The sequence below is a fragment of the Hirundo rustica genome, chromosome Z (assembly GCF_015227805.2).
Source record: "Hirundo rustica isolate bHirRus1 chromosome Z, bHirRus1.pri.v3, whole genome shotgun sequence".
In the NCBI taxonomy this organism is placed as follows: domain Eukaryota; kingdom Metazoa; phylum Chordata; class Aves; order Passeriformes; family Hirundinidae; genus Hirundo; species Hirundo rustica.
In genome coordinates, this window is record NC_053488.1 from 12,573,334 (window position 1) to 12,587,816 (window position 14,483).

At 39.3% G+C, this 14,483-nt stretch overlaps 1 protein-coding gene across 6 annotated transcripts in view; it reads left to right on the forward strand.

The window, feature by feature from the left end:
* Nucleotides 1-12,226, forward strand: part of ANKRD55 (ankyrin repeat domain 55) — a 46,872-nt gene extending 34,646 nt beyond the window's left edge. For 3 of the 6 annotated variants that reach the window (XM_040090081.2, XM_040090087.2, XM_040090084.2), the window contains 3 exons: nt 1,036-1,700; nt 6,103-6,204; nt 11,472-12,167. In XM_040090081.2, the coding sequence (XP_039946015.1) occupies nt 1,036-1,700; nt 6,103-6,204; nt 11,472-11,725 (1,021 nt within the window). In that variant the 3' untranslated portion in view covers nt 11,726-12,167. Of the gene's footprint in view, nt 1-1,035; nt 1,701-6,102; nt 6,205-11,471 lie in introns of all 6 variants that reach the window. The other 3 variants (XM_040090085.2, XM_040090086.1, XM_040090083.2) reach the window with 3 other exon arrangements.
* The last annotated feature ends 2,257 nt before the right edge of the window (nt 12,227-14,483 follow it).

Consider the following 14,483-nt stretch of genomic DNA (forward strand, 5'->3'; position numbering starts at 1 on the left):
ACAGCAATACTGATACCATTTTCATTTTTGCCTTGTTCTCTTCTATATGCTTTCTGTATTCTTTGCAACATATATTTGTAGCTCTGTAGCCTGTTGTACTCGTGGCTAGTTTACCCACTAACTTTCCACGGCCTTTCCTTAGGCAGAAGCACAAAACAAATTCCAGAGTTCCAAGCCCTGAGGGGTACCAGGCCCTATGCTGTCTTGGTTTTTCCTGGCTAAGCTTTTCTATTCATGTTTTCTGTGTCTTCCAGACACATTTTCATGGACAAAGTACAACTAGTACCAAGGGAGGGGACCCAGAGAAGGAGCTTGACCTTATCTATTATTACACATCTTCCTAAAACCTATGAAAATGTACTCACCCTTGTGGGGAGAGGGTTTTCTGGACATCTTTCCACAACTGCCCCTGAAGGCCTTCAATAAAGATCCACTTTTATATTACCTTTCATATTAAATTATCTTGAGTTTCATTTCTAGTTTGGAAAAGGCAACAATACCAGAATATGTAATTATCTTGACCAACCTGAAACTGCTGGACCTCTTTAGCACAAGCAAGGCAAGGGAAAGTGCTAGAAGGGAAAGGGCAAACAGGAAAGAGGAAAAAGGAAAGGGGAAAGGGACAGTAGGAATGGTGAACTAGTACCTTTTTTTACAGTATTTGCAATGACTGGAAATACCTTTTTCCAAATATGACATAATACAAAGACCACCTGATTTAAAAGATAACAGCATGTTCTTCTCATTATCAGTAGATCTTCACATCTGGTAGATGCTGAAGCCAGAAAATTCTGTTTGTTTGTTTGTTTTCCCAGATAGCTGTGCTAAGTTACATTAAAATGATTGTAAGGCCTATAAGAAATAGCGAAGTAACATAATAGCATTTTCAGTCTTTGTTAATTACAAATTTGGGATTCTAATTTTCTTGAACCACCCATGCAAATGTATCTGAACACAATATTGCTTCTTTCAACACAGGTGGTATTTTGTCATTGTTTGGTAATACTGAGATCACATTTTGTTTTATATTTCCAGTAGATCTGAGTCAGTTCATCAATTTCCCTCCCAGAACAACAGACTTACAAAGAAGGAAGCACGATTCAGTATGTTAAACCAGATCTTCTCTTGCAAAAAGAAGAAAGATGATCAGAAAACCAGTCAGAAGGAGGGAAGCAGGGATCAATATCCTGGAGAAGAGACCTCAGAAGTAGATGATGTCATCACCCGTTTTGATTACATTATGAATAGAAATTGCAAAGACGTTCCAGATGCGTATAAGACCACCCCTGACTTTAAAAGGAAGAGCACAGACACTAAGTACCTCATAGCAGAAAAGAAGCCATCAGCATGTCAGGGACTCCCACCCATCACCACCCAGAGCTTCCCCCCAATCACTGCAGGCAATTTCTTCCTAACTGCTTCCCAGAGTAAAATGTCAGCTTTCTCCTCCAGCTCCAGTACCCACCATTTTCCACACAAATCTCAAAAGAGTAGGAGTGAGCACAACTTGCTGGACAACACAGACAGCTGCCAGGCTTTGTGGGATGATCCCTGGAATACAGAGTCTAACCAAAGGCTCTCTTACAAAGTCTATACTCGGAATTCCTCAGACAAACTGATGAATCGCTTAAACTCCGATAGATCTCACCATGCACTTTTGTGTCCTCCCTGCCTTCCCTCACTTCCCAGTTCTCCATCAGGTAATTTTTTCCTTCTCTACATCCTAAATCCTATAATATCTACTGATATGGCAAGCTGAGTCAGAAAAAAGGACCCATAACATTTCTATTTTTAATTTTTTTTCAGTTTCTCCTTTATGTGGCCATCACAGATAGCCTGTGGGTGGAACATCAGTTGAAAGCTGAAGCCAGGTCCTTAGATGTGGGAAATAGGAGATTTAAATAGATCTGATGTGCAAGCAAAAATGCAGGAAGCATAAAAGGCACCTGAGCAATTATTGCCTCCAGGTCATATATGTGCCTCATGAATTTCACATTAACACCCACCACCACACCTGCTGCCTTGTGTCTAGTCCTGGATGTAGATGTGCAAGGGAACGGTCTTGCCCTCAAATCTGTAACTGTTCTGAGAGCTGCTTCTGGGTTGAGCCAGGTCTGGTGTCAGGCTGGACAGCTTTATGCCATGCCACTTTACCCTCACAGGTATATTCTGACTCCAGGCTGCAGTGACATCCCTTCCCACCCTCAATGCCAGCTCTTTGGTCTGATGTGCTGTTATTATGGTTTCTCCAAATCTGAATTCAGGTTGCTAAATTTACAGGGATGGGACAAATGCCTTTATGCTGTGGTCTGGAAATTGTAATGCAACAGTAATGAAGCAAAGCCTTAGAATTCTAAGGAGAACTTGATACTAGAACTTGGCTGGATTTGGAATCTAGTATTTTATTTGACTCACATCCATGTTTAAATGAATCTGCCTGGCTGGCCTGCCTTCTGGAGTTTACTTTAACATATCAGTGTCTCCAAATTCATCTCCTTTGGGGTTAGTCCCATGCCAAAATTAGGCATGTCTAGCATGCCTTCCAACCACTGCAATACCTAACTGAAAATGCAGCAAGCAAAAGCAAACCCCAAGCCTTCCAGTATGCCATTAAAAGGAGTAAAAATTTTACAGTACATTAATCTACATTTACCTGAAGAAACATGGGCCATTACCCTTTGGTGGAAAGAGGTTTCTTCTTAAAAACCCTAAGAAGAGCCCCCAGTTAGCTGCATGATAGTGCACACTGTACTGAAATCTAAGTGAAGTGAACTACAAAAAAGCAAATCTTCACACACGTCTGGCAACTAGAGCAGAGACAGCAATTTCGGAACAGGCCATTACATACATTACGTATGTACATACGAATGTGTGTACATACATACAGTTTGCAAATAAAGGCTGGAAATAGATTTTTGTTCTAAAAAGGAACTATTTTAAAAGTGCCACTTCCTGGACATCAGGCCACATTTCCTAAAAGCTTAATAGAACTGCTACAAAGGTGTCAATACTTTTTTACTATGCTCTCTTCAGCCACTCAGTCAACCATACAAACCCCAGACTCCACATGCCCAGCAAGGATTGCTTCTGCATGACTCCTTCTACACTAAATTCTGCAAGGTTCAGCTCATATGTGGAACACAAGAATACCTGCAGGGCTACTTTACAACCTCATGATAATAGAGTTCAGTAAGGCTAAGGTATTTGAGATCATTGAACTTGACAGCAGTAGCAGGGATGAGCTCAAACTGGAGGACAACAATTTCTGGGAAGTGTTTCCTGTTGGAATTTACTAGACTATTAATACATTTGATGTGGAAGTAACTACCATCTTATTTAAAATGTGATTATAAATTTTTCTCAATATTGTAGTATACTACAATCCTAAGAAAATGGTTAAATCCTTGTCTGCTCTGGAGAGAAGGATAGGTGGTTTTCCTAGAAAAAATATATCTATGAACATCCCATGACAAAAATCTAGTTATAATGGGAGCCATCTTTGCATGCCCAAAGGGGAAGTAAGTAATCTTATTTCTGACAGTTTATTATCTCTCTCAGAAAATAAAAAGCCTGAGTCTTCTTTAAGCCCAGATTTCTTTGTACCAACTCCCTTTAACAGCATCTTCCAACAATAAAATTATTCCTGTAGCTAGCAAAAAGGACCTTCCTCTGACACATGTGAATTATAATCCCCTAAGGAGGGAGAGAGTGTCTGACAGGAATGCATTATGCAACACAAATATTGTCTTACATTTCTTTGTGATAAAAAGATCTGCTTATCCCTCTTCATGCCTGTGTGTAGTTTAAATCTGTCTGCCCCTATAATTAAAGCCACCTGACTTTCTGTGAATTAGAACTACATTTACTGTATGAACTCCAGGGCTTCCAGGTCTCTAGTGTGCTGTGCCTGTAGGACTTAGAGGGGTCAGAAGCAAAGTCTGGTTCCAGCCCAGCCAGCAATGCTGTGCAGGCAGCCCTTTCTCTGAGGAGATACCTTTTGGGTTTTGTTGGGGTTTTTTTGTTCAGTTTGTTGTTTGTTTTTTTTTCATTTTGTGGTTTTTGTTGTTGTTGTTGTTCTTTCTAAATTGATTTTTCTTTCTTTCTGCAGGAGACTTAGCTGAGGGGGAAAAATAACATCTGGTTTTTGAAGACACTGAAGTGTTAATACTTCATTTCTCAATTTATGACTGGGGGAGACTACATGTAACTTCCTAATCACTGAATATCTAGGCCAGGATTATGGGTATTAATAATCTCAGGAAACTCAATCTGAAAATTATTTTCTCTGTTGACACACAGTGTTGATTGTCTTGCATGACCATGTCTATTGTCAAAGTCAAAGCTAATTTTTGTGCTCACTTGCCACAAAGGCAGCTGGCACATATATGTGCCAAAGCCTTAGGAGATTTTTTGTTCCATTTTCTGTGCTCCTGGGAATGAAAGATGAGTCAATTTACTAGCTGAGCATTAGCACTTACACAAAGGGGAGAGATTGCTGTGTCTACCAATGAGAATTACCTTACTACTATGCTATTGTTTTCTCTCAGAATTAGTGCCCTCCACTGAGAAGAGCAAAGACAGTCTATACTAAAAACTGTCAAAATTTCAAGGGTATGCCAGCCACAGTATTGAGCTGGCATCAAAAATCTGAATCATTTTGTACTTATGATCATTTCAATCATCTCTTTTTGCAAAATATACTGCCATCTACATTCTACAGGGAAAAATAGTGGAAGTAGAGAAATTCCAAGTGACATGGGTGACAGGAGGCCTGTCTCAAGTATAAGACAGCTCTGAGATGCTTGTCACTCACTCATCTTTTGGGTTACTGAATTTCCAGATGTAAGATGATATTTTATTACAGGTTTTATTACAGCAGCCTGGTACCTTCCATTTGTTTGAATAAGTAATGTGAAAAACAGGCTATTTTTATGTTTATGATGGTGTAAGCAGCATGATGTAGTTCAACAGGAAGCATTTTTTGGCTAGGAAAACAGAGCAAAGCTGATCAGCGTGGCTGTCACTTTCTCAAATTTAAGAACCAATTTACTCTGAGACATTCATCATAACATTAACAACTCTAAAACAAAACACACCTCCATGTGGTTCACCTTCCTAAATGCAAAGAAAAGCTTAATAAAACAACCTGTAAAAAAGCCCAAATGCAGTCCTGCATTCTATAAGAATGAAATTGCTTCCTTTCCATTTGTTCAAAAATAACTGCAGTCATAAATGTACTCCTGGGGACAGAAAAGATGGTGTCTCATAGAGAGAAAAACTATTTTTCCAGATGTTATACAAAACAGATCGAAAGGAAAAGCAGAAGAATACTTCCACTTGATGCCAAAACTTTTAACAAGGATTCTCTTCCAAGCATTCATGTCATCCTTGCAAACATGATTATGTTTTGTACTGTTGTTTTGCTGACAGATATCCCCATTTATGAAATGAACATATCTCGATAGCAACAACAAGCCCCCATCATCAAAGCTATAATGGTACATACAAAATAAGCCATTAGTTCTCAGCATAAGCATCACAGAAACCAATATAAGTTGAATTGCCCTAATGAGAGCAACAAACCATTCTCTGCTATATTGGAATTGATATATTTAGTTCTTTCTGCAAAGTGGATTCAAGGTCTATAGAAGAAATTTACCAACTAGACACCAGAGACGTTAAAGGGCAAAACATGGGAAAAGCAAACTGAAGTCTGTTTCTATAAAGCAGAGCTCACCCATACAAGATTCTTCATGCTTTAGCTCAAACACATCAGCTTAGCCACAGAATCCAGCAGACTGACCCAATGTCTACCTACTGTTGTGGCTTTTGGACCAGAACCTTGCTCCATTTTAAGGCCTATTGCTACGTTATACAAGAGGAAGTGATAAGGGTATCTGTGAAGGTTATACTAAATCAACCAGTCCTTTTTTATGAGTGTAAAGAGAACTAAGCAACAGCTTCTTTTTTTTTTCAGTCAGTGGTTTCTTGTTATTACATATTTCTGAGAAATACTAAGTAAGTTTTCTTTTCTGGAAGCCAGAAATGCACAGTGCACCACACTAGTTACATTTCCATAATAATTTTCTTTTTCTTTCACAGGTAGAAGTTTTCAACGGATGTCCACAGACCAACACAAAATGAAAAATATTATTCCTGTACAAAACAGCCTAGCTCCAATACCCAACCATAGTGCCCACAAAAGTAAGTACAGACAAGTGTCAGTTACAATATCACTGCTTGCCTCCATCACTGGCATCTGAGGGCTTGAGAGAAGTTTTATGGTTGTTTTTCACAGCATCATAGAATGGCTGAGGTAGGAAGACACCTGTGGTCTGTCCCCTCACCCATCCACAGAGAAATCACCTCCAGCACATTGCCTAGGATCACACCCAGTTTTGTTTTAAATATCTATGAATGAGACTGAGACTACATAGTTTCTCTGGGCCATCTCTTCCAGTGTTTGACTACCCTCAGAGGAAAAGGTTTCTTATTACTTAATTGTGGCTTTTTGATTCTTTTCCCTCTGTGGGACTCCACTGAGAAGAGTCAGCCTCCTTCTCCATTACTCCCCACAGTGAAACATTTATATATATTGACAAGGTCCTTTGAGCTGCCTTCTCTTCCTGAGGCTGAAGAGTCCGAGCTCTTTCAGCCTCTCCTTTAAGGCTGACACTGCAATCCTTTAGTCACCTCCAGTACCCTCCATTGGACTTGCTTTAGTATGTCCCCCTCCCTCTTGTACCGGGAGTCTCGGAACTGGGCTCAGAACTCCAGATGTGTTCCACCCAAGCTGAGTAGAGGGGAAAAATCACCTGTCATAATCTGCTGGCAATGCTCTTCCTGATGCAGCCCCGTATGGTGTTGGCTGTATTTCTGCACGGGCCCATTCCTGGCTCATGTTCAGCTTGGGGGAGCAGTGGTCCCAAAGAGCAGGAGAGCTTCACCCCACTCCCAGAGTCCCAGCAGAGTGTCAAGTCTGTGATCCAGGCTGGATCAAGCCAGTTCAGCTGGATCAACACACAATGTGTGTTCTTCATACGCAGTCAGCCCTAATCCTAGCAGTGTCCGAAGCTCACATTCTTGTGCTCTGTGATTGGGACACGCAAAGCAATCATACGGAGACGAGAAATTTTGCAGGGCAGAGAGTTCCTCCCAGAGAGCCTAAAGCTGAGCTAAGGCTGAGAGCCCCTCTGCCTGTTTATTTCTTAGTTTTTATACATTTGTGGGTCTGGCTGTGGATTGGCTTCTGGAGTTACCACCTCCCAGCCGAATGGCCAGACCAACTGTCAGTTACAATTGTTTTCAGGTTAGAAATATGCAAAGGACAGAGAATTAAAAACAAAGGATTTGTTTATATTACATGTGTGAGAAAAGGCAAAAACTGTTCTTTATATTGTACAGTAGCTAAAAAGTCTGATCCATCTTATCAAAAGGCTTTAAGAAGGCTTTAAGAAACTTGAAAAACCACGGTGATAGTGCTCCACAAAGCACAAATCTCCATTGTATACTGGATGAGGATTTACATTTTACTAATTATCATCCTGAAGATTGGCCAGGTCCTAAAGCGTTCAGACCTAAATTTAAGATTCACTTATATTTAAATATTTAAAATCCACTAAATTTAAGATGTCACTTACAATCAGAATGTCAGTAGTAATTCTGCAGTGATGACAATATTACTAGAAATGAGGCAGAGGCAGCCTTACAGGCACCATCAGATTGGGTGGGAATATACAGAATCCTGCACTGCTGCTGTTTTCTACAGCAGACAGGAAGAAGAAAAGGTGTTTGAATGACTGAGGTGGTATTCTCTGTCTGCTCAGAAGGAAGCAAATAATTTAATTCCTTTTAATTGTTTTTAAAACCCCAGGTCCAAGTGTTCTATTTTTTAAGCTTTTCTACTCATCTACTCTTGTTTTCAGTGTCTTCTAGTTAAATCATAGTTGTAAGCAAAATCCTTAAAAAATTCTTTCATAGTAATTGTTGTTCCTGCATTAATTTGTACAAATGGTCAAGAAATTAGTTCTAGTCTTATGCCAAAAACTGTTTTACAAATAAGATACAATTGTCACAATTAAGAATCCTGGTTTAATTAACTAACACAGTGTGTTTATCCAGATGCCATTACTTCTTGAACATTACTTCAAGCCAGCAATGGAAAAGCAAAATACTTGCAAAAATCTGTATTTCTTGTTAACACAAATAACGTATTTCTTCCTGAAGCTTTCTAAATAGATGTTTCAGAGTCTTATCTCAGTATGAGATTTTACTCATCCTCCATCCAGCCCTTTTGGACATAACCTTTATCCAGGTAAAGTGCTTCAGCAACAAAGACTGAGTATAAATATTTGTGTTTCTCTAGTATTTTTAATACACAAGATGCATGTTAAAAATATATTAAGGAAAATACCAAGAAGCTGGAACAATAAAATAAGCAAAAACTAGAATGAGAACTGACACTACTCAGAGATAAACAGAAAGAAGAAATGTCTCCCCAAAAAAAGGAAGGGCAAAAAAAAGAGAAGGAAGAAATTATTAAATCCCTCAGTAAAAACATTTTAAAATACACATTAGAAAGAGGAAAATAGGAATGAAACAGTAGCTAGGAAGAGTACTTGAGTGACTTTAAACCATAAATTCTTACCCTTCAGACATTCCCAAGGCCAGAGAGCCCTCACATGGCTTCTTGAGTAGCCTCAGCATAGACTACATCTCCTATTCTGCATGCTGCCACTTCATCCCTCACACACACTATCTCATCATGGAATGCTTACAGCAACCCCTGGAAAACAGACTGTCACACACTCCTCACAAAATGCCAGAACAATTTTTCAAACAAATATGCAACTTATGGAGAACTCTCTGCTCCTCTCATTTCTTCATGTAGTTAAGAAGGTCTGATGTTTCTGGAGACATCACAGGAGACAACATGGGTCTGTTGCACAAAAAAAGTGACATTATTACTTGCCGGGGGGAAAAAAAAAAAAAACCACAACAACAAATGTAAAAAATAAATTTAAAATTTATTTCTACAGATCATTTAACAATATTTTCTGGAGATCTGTAGCTGTTTGTGCCATTATTCATCATGATTTGAAGTTTCTGCTTTTCCAAGTTAACCGCCAAGCATTCCACAAATCACCCACATCTGCAGGAGGCCACTGTGGTCCACTGCTTGCAAAGGAGGGGAGTCTAAGACCCATTCTTTTGCTGGACTCAATACTCCTTGGACAACGCCTTTTTGATAGTCTTATTTTTGCCTCTGCAGTTTGTAATAGCCACTCCAGAGTCTCCACTGAGTGGAAAAATCTTCCTGGACCAGTAGCTCCTATGGTGCTGCCAGGTCTTCGGTGCTGGACTCTGCCCTCCGCATGCAGATCATTAATGGTGCTTTTGCTGTATGTAGGTCCTGAGGCTTTGCCTCCCACAGATCCCAGCTCTGGGTCCAGGCTCATGTGTTTCAATACATGTACTAATACTAGTCATTATATGTTGCTTCAGAGCCATCCAAATACCAGTCCTGAAATCCTAAATCAAATACCCTAAACTGAGCACAGTGGAAAGCAGTGATCTTTGGATTCTTTGAATAAGCATGAATTTGTGATGGCTGCTCTGTCATGGGGGTGAAATTAAGCTGCAGTGATTTTGGACTACTTAAATTCATTATTTAAGGCTTTTAATGATGTACATAAAGTACATAAAGCCTTATGGATATTTTTCATGCAGATGTGAACTTTGAACATATTAACATGAGCACGGCTATGTTCCAAAGACGGACACAAGTCAGCCTCTCAACATTTGGTTTGCACACCAAAATTTCAGTGAACTCAAAGCATTCTATCATGCACCAGAAAACAAATGGGTTCATTTACAGTATAAAGGCCACTCAGATTCACAAAAATTCAACACCAACTGAAGCAAAGTATTAATGGTTTGGGGGTTTTTCATAGAAAGAAGTAATTTCCTGAATTTCTGAACATGAATGAATTTTAAATATGACCCATGTATTACAGTACACTGCCAGAGGTTCAGCAGTTGTAGCAAACACTGTCTGCTCAGGTAATCACAACTTGAATAGTAATTGAAATTAGTTTAAAAAGAAAATAATCTCCCAAGTTTCTAAATTCTCTCCATAAAGATCTTGCTTTGCCCTAAATCGATACCTGGTAAGCTTTAGAAAAGCACTGCTCCTGAACAATAAATAATCAATGATTAAATTAATATAAGGTGTATCCTACACAGGATTATGACAAGAACTTTAGCCTCTTTTACACCATGTGTATCGTTAAAATAGATAGGTATAGATATAGATAGAGAAATATATGCAATGAGGGCACACTGCAGACATTAGAGAGGTAACATTTGTTTTCATTGAGGCAAATTAAACAAAACACAAAATTTCAGCTAGAACACTTCAGAGGAAAGTGTAATAGCCTCTCAGATAATTCATCCTAAATATGCAGATGGAAGGAAATCACAAATGCAATGAGAACACAACCACGAAAAAAAATAAATGTAAAAAATTGCAAGAAGATTCTGTAGCCGAAACAGAGATGGTGTAACTCCAGAAAGAACTCTTTATATACAGCTTAAACGGTAAAAAAAAAAACCTGTTTGTATACAAAGAATAAAACGGAGATGAAATTAAACGAAGTTAATGCAATTCACAATAAATTGACAGCACAAAAAAGTAGGTTTACAATTAAGGTTTTGAATTCTCCTTTTAAAAAATCAGGAAATTAGTGAGTTGTCTGAATGAAGGAGCCTGAGGATTTCAATTTAGAGAAAATACAGAACTATATTAGCTTTAAAGCACAGTGTTACACTGATGAGTGTGAGGTGGAAATTAAGGATGATCTAAATCTGAAGTTTCTTACAAGACAGTAGCAGAGAACAGGTGTGCCTCTCAGGTGTTTTGGTGTGTGTCCTGGTGTGCTGCAGGGTAATGGGTCACTTTTGAGGCCTGTATATAGGAGAGCGTGTGTGGACCTATCTTTATGATTGACTGTGCCCAGGGAAACCCAGACACAAGATTCCCTTATTCTTCCTTAGATTTTGATCAGTATTTCTCTTCAGTGATAGAGCATTTTGTTAAAATAATATATTCCCTTTGAACACTTCTGTTAGTCTGTGGATTCTGATGAAAAAATATATTGTGAAAATTTCTCCAAACAGATCAAGATCTCAAATGATAGGTCCTCTGCTTTTCAAAAGTAAATCTTTGAACTTTTCAAGACTGACTGGTCACTAAACCAAAAGTAAATCACTTAACACTGGAGTTGTTTTCATCAGGTGAAGATAAGGCATGTCAGGGTTATACAATTTTTTATTAATATTTTCATCATATTTTTCAAGTACAGACTTGAGTACACACAGTGAGACAACAATTCAAAGAAAGCTGCAAAACCATTTGTAAAAATGCCATGCTTTTCACTTTCTATGCACTTTCTCTTTTTCTCTTCCTCCAGTTCAGTTACCATCTCAGGATGCTAAGAAGTTTAAGTCCCTACAAACCAGTGCTGTTATTCTTCCACCAGCTCCAATCTCCAAATCTCCAAAAACAGGACATTCTCAGAGACATGTCCTCCATTCTTTCTTGCCTGGTCTGTCAGGAGAGCATCTAAAACCAAGCTGTGTCCTGCCTGCTATCCCAAACCAGAAGAAGTCTAATCCTGATGAGGAGGTTGAGAAATCACTCACTGAATCAGTTGCTGAAAATTAACTCATTACACTGGCCTAAATGAGTTGAAATATGTCTAAGTGGTTGTTAAGAGATAACTGTACAGTTAAATCTTATTATTTGCACTAATGGTACTCTTGTAAACTGAAGCATAACAAAAACCAAGATAAGACAGCACATCACAAAAGCTGCACTCTGTGTGTGTGTGTGTGTGTGTGTGTGTATATATATATATGCATTTGCATTATAGTTTTCATTTATGATGAAATTACTAAATCAGCATTTTAATGTGCAGTAAATTTATTTTGTGAATGGAACCCTCATAACGTGATTTTGTGGCAACAATGTGTTATTGAGCCTTTCATAGAAAAAAAGGAACAAAAGGTTTTCTCTTTGTGAGCATGATTTAAAAGTTGGAGGTCAGGAAACAAATTGACAGGGCTTCTTCAAAGTTTGTAAATGCAAAGGTTCTGATTCTGATGCTGTGTGCCATAAAAAAATATTTTTAAGATTAAGAAAATAAACTCCAAAGACAGTTTTAGCAATTGAGGTATTTTGTCTCTTTCTTTTTCACACATTTTCTAAATTGCAAGTTCATGGGTTTTGTGAATTCAACAAGTTTAAAAAGTACAACAAAAAACTGATTCCTGTGGAACAGACAGACTTTTAGCATGCACTGTTCAAAACTGTTCATTTCAGAGATTTATGTTTTATTTAATTCTTTATACTTCTCAGTGACAAAAATGCAGTTTTTGATAAAAATGTTTTATCTTCATAAAACAAGAATTGCATAGTCATGAGTTTTTAGGCATTGACTCACTCTGATCACTGGAGAAAATTTAACTAGACTGCTGTCCAGTCAAGAACCTTTACGAGTGGTATAAGCCTTTGACTAAACATTGCATAAGACTGTCCTTTCCTAGAGGCTAACAAAGACGCCAGCCTCTGCTTGCTTCGGGGTTCTTATCTAAATCTTGCTCCAATTGCTTTAGAGGCTTCTCCACTTCTGGTTATAGAGCGCCTGTGGGCTGGGGGAGGTTGTCCCCTTTTGTCACCCTTCTGTATCACCCCTTCTAGTAAGCCAGTCCAAAATTAGCTCTACATCAGCAGCTCACTCAACAAGGACCTGGCACTTCTGTTATCTCTAGATAAATGTCTTCTTAGCTGTACAAACATTTCCTTTGCTGTGTAACAGTAAAAGACAAACCTGACAGGAAGAAGAAGATAATCATGTTCCAGTAGCTGCAGTTTCCAATTTCCTTGCGCTAACGACTGTAAATAGGATGGCTGGTGGCTGTCGCAGACAGTCCCAGGAAGAAAAAAGCAGAGCACAACAACAGCTGTTCTGATGCAACACAGGGAAGAGGGAACTTTGCACGCAAATAAAAGAATGCTTTATTTTTAAACATCTCACCCAAATGTCAGGGTATAAAGCTCAAATTCAACAAGTGATGCAAACATCTAGCTTCTTGATGGAAAATGTAAGACTAAAAAGCTCATGTGCTTGGACCTCACAGACAATCTGAGGCTAGATGGAAAAAATACTGCATGACAGATGTCTGCACTTTTAAAGGACAAATCAGTTCTGGCATGCTCTGTCTTTGCACCTGACTAGTCCTATTCAGCCCAGCCTCACGGCAAAGTCCAGAATCTCTCCTGCAGTATAGCAGACTGGTATTTACTCCACGAGGTCACTGGCTGAGCCACTTTCTCTGCTATACAGAGCCCCTGAGCTCTGCTTGAAACTCCACCTATTGGATGTCCCAAAATCTCTGTCCTGACTTATGCCACTTTGTACCTGTCTGTGTGGCCTCACACAATAGACAAATGGTTTGTAAGTTATTTCCTAGAAACATTAATCTTCAGTGCAGTCTTTATGCCACTACCAGTTGGTACAAAGAAAATGGTTTTGGTGCAGACTGCACAGAAGAGAAAGGAGATCTGATTCCTGCAGCTCTGGCCGTCACAAGAATGAGGTCTGTCTTCACAGAATGAAAGCCGAAAGTAACCATTCTGGCAGAGGTTATCTTGAATTCAACAAACTGCTTGAGAATGGGTACAGCATGTGGAAGAGAGGGAAGACCAAATAGCACAACAAGGAAATCCTAGTGAGGTCAAACATTTGTAACTTCTTTGCCACAGTAGCCCTTTTCATTGCTAATGAAGAAACAATGCCTTTAGCTATCTACTGGGATGCCTCAAAAGAGGCTGGTCACATGGTGCAACTCCAGTTTTTCTTGAATAAAAGGGGATCCTCATTGCTTCTGCTGGATTTGAGAGAGGAGGTGAATCTCATTTCACAGAATCACAGAATCACAGAATAATGAGGTTGGAAGAGACCTCTAAGATCATCAAGTCCAACCTATGCCTTAACACCTCAACTAGACTATAGCACTAAGTGCCATGTCCAGTCTTTTTTCAAACACATCCAGAGATGGTGACTCCACCACCTCCCTGGGAAGACAATCCCAGTGCTTTATTATTCTTTCAGTGAAAATTTTTTTCCTAATATCTAACCTGTACCTTCCCTGACGTAGCTTGAGACTGTGTCCCCTTGTTCTGTCAGTTGCTGCCCGGTGGAAGAGACCGACCCCCACCTGTCTACAAGCTCCCTTCAGGAAGTTGTAGAGAGTAATAAGGTCACCTCTAAGCCTCCTCTTCTCCAGACTAAACAACCCCAGCTTCTTCAAACGTTCCTCATAGGGCTTGTGTTCCAAGCCCCTCACCAGCCTCGTTGCCCTCCTCTGGACACACTCAAGCATCTCAACGTCCTTCCTAAACTGAGGGGCACAGAACTGGA